Source organism: Sus scrofa, chromosome 9, assembly GCF_000003025.6.
Source record: "Sus scrofa isolate TJ Tabasco breed Duroc chromosome 9, Sscrofa11.1, whole genome shotgun sequence".
Taxonomy (NCBI): Eukaryota; Metazoa; Chordata; class Mammalia; order Artiodactyla; family Suidae; genus Sus; species Sus scrofa.
In genome coordinates, this window is record NC_010451.4 from 136,177,087 (window position 1) to 136,186,744 (window position 9,658).

At 37.8% G+C, this 9,658-nt stretch overlaps 1 protein-coding gene across 1 annotated transcript in view; it reads right to left on the reverse strand.

Annotated features, from left to right (window-relative positions):
* The window catches only part of ZPBP (zona pellucida binding protein), an 81,616-nt gene extending 71,958 nt beyond the window's left edge, over window positions 1-9,658 (reverse strand). Inside the window, 2 exon segments of the mRNA NM_214106.1 lie at window positions 7,160-7,240; window positions 9,518-9,658. Of these exon segments, the coding sequence (NP_999271.1) occupies window positions 7,160-7,240; window positions 9,518-9,644 (208 nt within the window). The 5' untranslated portion in view covers window positions 9,645-9,658.

Below are 9,658 nucleotides of genomic sequence, written 5' to 3' on the forward strand. Positions count from 1 at the left end.
TTACTCATCAGGAAGCCTTTAGTAAAGTTTCTAACAGCACTGATCAACCACATACTAAGATATCTGTGATCCAGGAAGATAAAAGTTTTTTATGAAAATCAAAACTCTCCTTAAGTCTAAACAGAGTAATCTAAACTTCTACCACACAGCATGAAGTTTGCTGAATGCAGTTTTTAGATAACTCACCTTGCTTAGGTTAAGAAAGTTTGCCTCTATACAACCACTATGGAAAAAAGATATATGCAAAAAGATATATGCACCCCTATGTCCACTGCAGCACCGCTCACAATAGCCAAGACATGGAAACCACCTAAATGTCCATCGACAGATGAATGGATTAAGAAGCTGTGGTACATGTGCACAATGGAATTCTGCTCAGCCATAAGAATTTAGAATGAAATTTGCATTTGCAGCAACATGGATGGAACTAGAGACTCTCATACTGAGCGAAGTAAGTCGGAAAGAGAAAGACAAATACCATACGATATTACTTATATCTGGAATCTAATATAAGGCACAAATGAACCTATCTACAGAAAAGAAACAAACTCATGGACATGGAAAACAGACTTGTGGTTGCCAAGGGGGAAGGGAGGGAGGGGAATGGACAGGGAGTTTGGGGTTAGTAGATGCAAACTATTGCATTTGAAGTGGATAAGCAATGAGATCCTGCTGTATGACACAGGGAACCATATCTAGTCACTTGTGATGGAACATGATAATATGAGAAAAAGAATGTATATATACACATATATGTGTATGACCAGGACACTTTGCTGCACAGCAGAAATTGACAGAACATTGTAAATCAACTATAATACAAAAAATGAAAAAAATAAGTACCAAAAAAAAAAAGAAAAGAAAAGAAAGGTCCCCTCTACCCTTTGTTATTTGTTTTCCTGGGATACTTGCATCTATATTATAAATGTAAATGTGTATAAATTTTCTTATATCATCCTTTGCATTTTTCCAATTTCAGTACAAATTTGATATTTATTATTTAGTATTATTAAGACAGCCATCTAAGATTATAATAGCCATATAAAATGAATTAGGCAGATTTTCTTCTAGAAATTTTCTCTGAAAGAATACGTAAAGTGTTTATGTCCTTGGAAAACTGTATAGCCTGGTAGTTTTTTGGCAAGGAAGGATGTAGGAGAACACATTTTTGATTACCAAGCAGGAGAATTTAATTATGAATTTACTAAGTAATTTAATCAAGTCTGTTTTAGAAACTTACATTTTATTAGCTATTCCCTACAAGTTTATTATGTAAAATGGGTAAGAATATTCAGTTATGATTTTAACTTTTATGATATCTTTATTTATTCACAATATTGTTGTACTTTTGGTATTCTCTCATGAAACAGTTACCAAAAAATGTGTCTACTAATTGCTCCAAAGGCAACTCTGGGGTCCATTCAACTTATTTTTCTTCTCTGATCTCTTACTAATTTCTCTTCTTACTTATCTCCTGCTTACCTCGGTTTAAATGTCTCTTCTTTTCTCGCCTTGGAATGAGTGCCTCTTGTATGACAGCGTCGCTCCCCAGCACAGCTTACCGGCCTTCCTCTCCAGGATCTGTCCTTTACACACACCTCGTTACGTCTCTTTTCACACTCCGTGCCCTAGCCATGCCAGGCCACTCCGACCACGCCTCACCGGAAACCCCGCACACCCCATCCTTTCTGCTCTGGCTTGGGCAGTCCAAGTACCTCACACCACTACTGCTGCTTCCTCGAGACCCTACTAACCTCTGTACATACGTAAGTCACAGAAAACATAAGTGAATCCAGAAGAGCTTCCCAATGCAAGATCAACATACGAAAATAAATAACTTTTCTCCACATCAGTAACAGTACCTTAAGTTATACAACAGGAAACAAGGTAACACTGAGAAAGCACTAAACAGAAGTTAACCTTTGCTCAGATAAGACCAACGTGAGGAACAAGTTCACACTCTCTCAAGAGATGAGCAGTTAGACCAAGCGCCGTAATCACGGGAGTGCACACTTGCAATTGTAAAGATGCCAACCTATCCCTCTATTGATGGATATAAGCAACATAGTTATAAGCAAAATCCAGAAGAATTTTTAAAGAAACTCTTGAAGACTGATTCTAAAATGTATTTGGAAAATTAAAGGTTCTTAAATAGCTAAGACAATTCTATAGAAGAAAAGCAGAGGAATGAATAGCATTACAAGTTTTTACAAGCTATTAAGATGAATTACAAAGCCAGACTAATTATAACAAAGTGTTCTGTTGTAGGAACAAAGAATAGTGGGTCTAGGGGAAAAAGCAAGTATAAAAAGACTATTATATAATAAGAGTAGCACCTTATTGGAGGTGGAGAAAAATAGATTATTCATAAATCATGTTTAAAAACTATCTCAATATATAAACAAAACTGAAATTAGATTTATACCTCACACCACATACCAAAAATAAATTCCAAATAGACTGAAGATTTAAAGGAAATCATTATTTAAAGAAAATGTAAAATAATACCTCTATGTATTTGAGATATGGAAGGACTCAACGAAAAAAAGCATCAACTTTTCATATTAAAAAAAGTACTGAACTCAACTCCTGAAGTATTAACAATTTCTGTTCAATCCTATAACACAGGTAAAGGTAACATCTGGGATTAAAAGCATCACCAGTTTGACATCTGGGAGAACATACTGGAAACAAAGATAATAATGAATTTATAACCAGAATATAAATAGGAAACGGACTCCTTTGAAAACAGCAGGAAAATGATGTGCACAGGTAACAACTTTCAGTTTGGCAAAAGTGGGGAACCTGGGTGGTATTTCATGCTGGAGGAGGTGTGAATTGGGGCAGCCACTTTGAAGTGCAATTTCAATGGCATTGAGAGTGCTCAGGCCTATGATGATGAACTTCTACTCCAGGACATAACAGACCCGGACACCTTCTGAACATGCACAAAATGAAATATTCAAAAAGGTATTCGTCACATGTGCCAAAAATTTAATGAACTGAAAGTACAACTATAAAATCATTACTGAGTGAATGGATACATGAGTGGATGAAAACAGAAGACCACCTGGTCAAAAACAGTAAGTGAAGAGAGAACAAGGGAAAGACAGAGTCACAGAATGGGAAACTGGCCTCCATAGACAGATAGTGTCACTTTGCATAACAGAAAACACCAAAGAAATTCTACACAAGACAAATTAGGCAGTGAGCCTTTTACAGAGGCACAACTAGTCACACAAGTAACAATCTGCTTTGTGATGTAAAAAATACACACCCACCTGAAGTGTTAATTCACTGCAAGGATAAATTTAAGCACATCCGATAAAAGAAAGCAATAAAAAGGGAAGTTAGTTATATGTAACTTTTATAACTCAGGTTTAAAAGCTGTAGTTTTAAAACAAAAGCTGTGTTAAAAGTGTGGTATCAGCGAAAACAGCAGAATAAGAAACTCCAAAAAATAATCCCCTTCATAAAGGAAATGAGGAAAATGGCACATACCGTTAGAATTAACATTTACAGAACTCCGGAAATTAGTCAAAGACCTGCAGTAACCCAGGAAAAAATGTATTCAAGAAAAACAGCTGAATCTCGGTTTGATGGGTTGAATTATGCCTCTCCCTAATTCATATCTTTAAGTCCTAATCCCCAACACCTAGAAAGTGAACTTTTTTAGAGACAGAATTTTTACAGAAGTAATCAAGTTAGAACAAGGTCATTAGGGTAGGCCCAAATCCAATATGACTGGTCTCCTTACAGAAGGAGGAAATTTGGACACAGACAAATACAGTGGAAAAACGAAAGCCATCTCCAAGCCAAGGAAGGAGAACTGGAACAGGTCCTCCCTGAGGGACCATGGCAGGACCCAACCACACCTCCTCAACTGGACGTCTATCCTCCAGAACTGTGAGACAACACACTTCTGCTATTTAACCCACCCAGTCTGGGGTGACTGGTTACACAAGCCCTCGCAACTAAAACACCTGGTAAAAGCAGTGAGCCTATAGCATTTTAAGTTTCTCTATTCCTGTTACCCCTTCCCGGCTCTGTAGTTAACTTTGAAAACCAATCTGCCACAGTCATTATAGGAACCAGCAGCCTGGCAGCTACTAAAGGGGAACATCGGGAAAGATGGACTTCAATGCCTCCTTCCCAGAGAACTGTCATTATTTGACCTTTCTGGCAGTGCCCTGGAAGGTACCGCTCACCAAGCTATCTTTACATGACCTAACTTGGAGCTCACCCACTGTAAAAAGCCGTTTCCCCAAAGGCATTTGTCAAAAACAACTAACAGTGAGCAATCCAAATACTAAACTGAGAATAGCATTCTACTTACAATAGCATAAAAAGAATACAATGTTTAGGAATAAATTAAACAAAAGTAGTACAAGAAGACATATACTGAAAACAAACGTCATTGAGAGAAAATTAAGAATACCTAAATAAATGAAAAAACACAACATGTCATGATTTGGAAGACTCTATAGTGTTGATATGCCCAAAATTGATCAGATTCAAAGCAATTCCTATTAAAATCCTAACAGGCTTTTTTTCCCCAAAATTGACAAAGCTGTATCTAGAATAACATAGAATTTCATGGGACCCAGAATAGCCAAGAAAATCTTGAAAAAGAGCAACTTTGAAAGAGTCACATGTAATAATTCCAAAACTTAATACTATAAAGAAATCATCACCAAGACAGCGTTGTACTGGCAGAGGGACAGACATACCTACCGATGGAAGAGAATTTAGAGTCCATCAAACAACATACATCTGGGCGCTCCCGTTGTGGCGCAGTGGTTAACGAATCCGACTAGGAACCATGAGGTCGCAGGTTTGATCCCTGGCCTTGCTCAGTGGGTTAAGGGTCCGGCGTGGCCGTGAGCTGTGGTGTAGGTTGCAGACGCGGCTCGGATCCCGCGTTGCTGTGGCTCTGGTGTAGGCTGGTGGCTACAGCTCCGAATGGACCCCTAGCCTGGGAACCTCCACATGCCGAGGGAGCGGCCCTAGAAAAGGTGAAAAAAAAAGACAAAAAAAAGCAAAACAAAACATACATCTACGGCAAACTGCTCTTCAACAAGGGCACCAAGACATTCAATAGAGAAGGAAAAGCTTCTTAAACAAATGGTGCTGAAACAAGCGGATATCCACATAGAAAACAAGTGAAGTTGGACCTCTGCTTCATATCATATGCAAAAATTAGTTCAAAATGGATCAACAACCTAAATGTAAGCACTAAAACTATGAAATTCTTTTAAGAAACTACAGGAGTAACACTTTGTGACTGTTGATTAAGCCATCGTTTCTGATACATGACTTCTACAGCACCAATACTAAACAAAAATAGAAATTAAGCTTTAGCAAGTTTAAAATGAGCACTTTAGAGAACACCCTCAAAAAGCGAAAACATGATCCACAGAATAGAAGAAAATATTTGAAAATCCAGAATCTGATAAGGGACTGTTTTTGTATGAAAAAACAAAAACAAAAAACCTCTTCCAATTCAATAACATAAAAGACAGCCAGATTTACTAGAGATTCTCATACTAAGTGAAGTCAGAAAGAGAAAGACAAATACCATATGATATCACATATCTGGAATCTAATATATGTCACAAACGAACCTTTCCACAGAAAAGAAACTCAGGGACTTGGAGAACAGATTTGTGTGGTTGCCAAGGAGGAGGGAGAAGGAATGAGATGGACTGGGAGTCTGGAGTTAATAGATGCAAACTACTGCATTTGGAACGGATAAGTAAAGATATCCTGCTGTATAGAATGGGGAACCAAATCTAGTCACTTGTGATGGAGCATGATGATGGATAATGTGAGAAAAAGAATGTGTGTGTGTGAGAGAGAGAGAGAGACTGGGTCACTTTGCTGTATAGCAGAAAGCTGACAGAACATTGTAAACCAGCTATAATGGAAAAAATAAAAATCATTTTAAAAAACAAGATGTAAAAAAAATGGGCAAAGGACTTGAACAGGCATCTCTGTCAAGAAGGTGTCCAAGTGGTCAGTCAATAAACACTTGAAAAGAGGTTCCACACCATCTGTCATCAGGGAAACGCAAATAAAACCACAATGAGAATCCATTTCACAGACAGGGGATGGCTACAATTTAAAAAGATGGACAATAATAAATGTTAACATGATGTTGGGAAATTTGAATCCTCATAAATTTCTGGTGTGAAAGTACAATAGTTCAAACTCTTTGAAAAATAGTTTGGCAGTTCCTCAAAACGTTAAACATAGAGTTCCCATATGCCCCGGAAATTTTACTCCTAGGTCCATACTCCCAAGAGTATACTCCTAAGAGAACTGAAAACATATGTTCACACAGAAACTTGTCCAGGAGTGTTCATAGCAGCATTATTCAAAATAGCCAAAAAGCGGAAACTTCCTAAAAATCCAACAATTGATAGATATACAATTGTAGTATATCCTTATAAAAATGAAATATTGATACATTCTATAACATAAATGAACCTTGAAAACATCATACTAAGTGAAAGAAGCCACACACAAAACACAGAATGTATGATTCCATTTATATGAACTGTCCAAAATGGGTAAATTCATAAGAGACAGAAAGTGGATTAGTGGTTTCCAAAGGCTGAAGTGTGACTCCTTAATACATGGGTTGTTTCTTTTTAGAGTTATGAAAATGCTATAAAATAGCGGATGGTTTCACAGCCTGGTCAACAGAGTGAAAACTACTCAATGGCATACTCTAAGAAGTTTTACCTCAATAAAAAATACATACAGAAAAAGTTATAGATACTATGCCTCATGTAGCTACTGTAAAATCTTATTCATACAAAATCTTTATGATATATGTAGATCTCATCTGAAAAAAGTTTTAGCTTAAGAACTGCATGTATTTAATATTATTTATTATACAATAACAATAAAAAACACTGCAGACAAATTTAACTAGATTACTTTTAGAAATAATTATTTTTGCACATGTAAGCAGTTATAGCAAATAGAATCAGACTGTAAGTCTGTGGAAACAACTTTAATCCATGTCCATAGAAGGAAAAGGGCCACAGAGTCTAGGATAACTGGGGGACATTAGCCTTTTGCAAAAGACAGATAAAACTTAAGCAAATGCCAATTACTTTCTTACAATTACTGCAAATCAGTTTATTAATACCTGGAAAATTTGGTGATCCCACTATTTTCGCTGATTCTTGGGTCAAGTGAAAACTTCTTGGTAATCGATCCAAATATCCAACTGTCAAAAACAAAAAGGAGAGAAATGATCAAAAATCTGGCTTATGATAAATTTCAAGACATTCAAATAGTATCATGACACAGTATATTTTATATTTGTTGAAGGGGAACTGACATTCTGTATCTCTGTTCCAACTCTATCTCCTTCATGGGCTCCAATGAAATAGCATACCCACTGCTTCCCCTCTTATGTCTCACCTCCAGCTTTTTATACATCCACTTAGAATAGCCCCATTTTTAAAAACTGAGGTCCCCACCTTTCAAGACTCAAATCACAAGTCCCTCCTCCCTCAAGACTTCTCTTGGTACTTATTATCTCTTAGCTTCCATAATACATCATCAGCACCTCTCTTGTAACACTCACTCTACATTATATGCCAATTCTGCCTTATTTTATTATAAGCTCAAGAGACAGTAGTTTAAGTCTTTATGTCAACATATCAAGAACCGGTCCCTTTTGACTGCCTTCATCCAACTCCTCCCACTCTTGCCTCTGGTGACCACAAATCTGATCTCTTCTTCAATGAGTTTTTTGTTTTTGAATTGACTTCCAACACTCTGTTAGTTCTTATTATACAAGAAAATGATTTGATATTTCTGTACATTTCAAAACGACCACCACCATTAGTTTAGTTATGATAAATCACAAAGACATTACATAGCTATTGACCATATTCCTCACACTATATATTTCATATCTGTGACTCATTCAATTTGCAACTGGAAGTTTGTACCTCTTAATCTCCCTATTTATTTCTTCCCCTCTGGCAAACACCTCTTTGCTCTCTAGCTATAACTATTTTGATACGTGCATTCTCATTTGTTTCATTTTTTTTAGATTTACATATAAGCGAAGTCAGGTGGTATTTTTCTCTTATTTCACTTAACATAATGCTCATTGGAGCAAATGGCAGCTTTTGTTATTTTTTATGCCTGTGTAATAGTCCACTGTCTTCTTTATCCATTCATCTATGGACGAGCACTTAAGTTGCTTCCATATCTTGGATATTGTAAATAACACTCCAATTAACATAGGGGAGCGTACTTCAGATTAAAATTTTAGAATGGTATTGTTGGCTCATATAGCAGTTCTACTTGTAATTTTTTGAGGACTCTCCATACTGCTTTCCATAGTTACCGAATCAATTTACATTCCCGCCACAGGGCACCAGGGTTCCCTTTTCTCTGCAGCACCACCTTGAACATTTATTTGCTGTCTTTTTGATGATAGCTACTTTGACAGGTGTGAGGTAACTGCTCACATGGTTTTGATTGACATTTTCCGGATGGTTAGTGACAGCAGGCATATTTTCATATGCCTGTATACCTTCCTTGGAAAAATGTGTATTCAGATCCTCTGCCCATTTGTTAATCAGATTGTTTGTTTTTTGATATTGGGTTGCATGTTGTTTATGTATTTTGGATATTAACTCTTTATTGAGTATATATTGCTTGAAAATATCTTCTCCCATTCAGTAGCTGGCAGTCAAAAGGTACAAATTTTCTAGTTGTTAAGTACTAAGGAATGCACTACACATATGATTAATGTAATTAACACTGCTGCATGACATTTATGAACTGTTGAGAGAAAACCCTAAATTTTCAACACAAGAAAAAAAAATTTCTATTTAATTGTGTACCTAATCATTCCCTAAACTTATTGTGATAGTCACTTCATGATGTAAATCAAATCATTACGCTGTATGCCCTAAAATTATACTGTATGTCAATTATATTTCCAAAAAACTGGGAGAAAAAAAACAGGATCCTTAAACCTGGAGGAAACAGGGTTGAGAGGGAAAAGAGGAAGGCAGGGCCAGACTGGGAAGGTCTTTGCAAGCCTTGCTGTGACACTGCAAAAACCAGGAAGCGAATAAAAGATTTATTAAAAAAAAAAGAAGAAGCCTGTGTTTTCTAGGTAAAACCAATAGATGGAGCTCCACAACCACGAAAATTACAAAACCTTGGGCTGTCTACTCATTTTGAAATATACTGAGATCCCGAGCCCAGTACATCATGGAAAACTGGCAAAGGAACATGGGCTGATTCGAGGGTTACTAACAGCCAATGTAACCTTAAACCTTGAACTGTGGGTGTTTTAACGACCTCTCCAGCCCATACGTCATCAATGTCCAGTCCTCTGCTCCGCACCTACACCCTATTCAGTGTACAGTGGGTGTCGGTGATACAGGCCTTCCCATCAGCAGGTGCAGGCACGTGACATACGAAAACCTCCGGGAGCCTCGGGAGCCGTCCGCCGCCGATGCCGACGCCTCACCTGACGGGGGCGCCCGCAGCACCAGCGCGGAGAGCAGGAGGACCACCGCGGCCCGGGAGAGGGGGGAGCCTGCGGCCCGGGCCCGCCGCCAGCCCCGCCGCGCCCGGTCGGGGGCCGAGGCCTCCATCCACACGCCGCCGC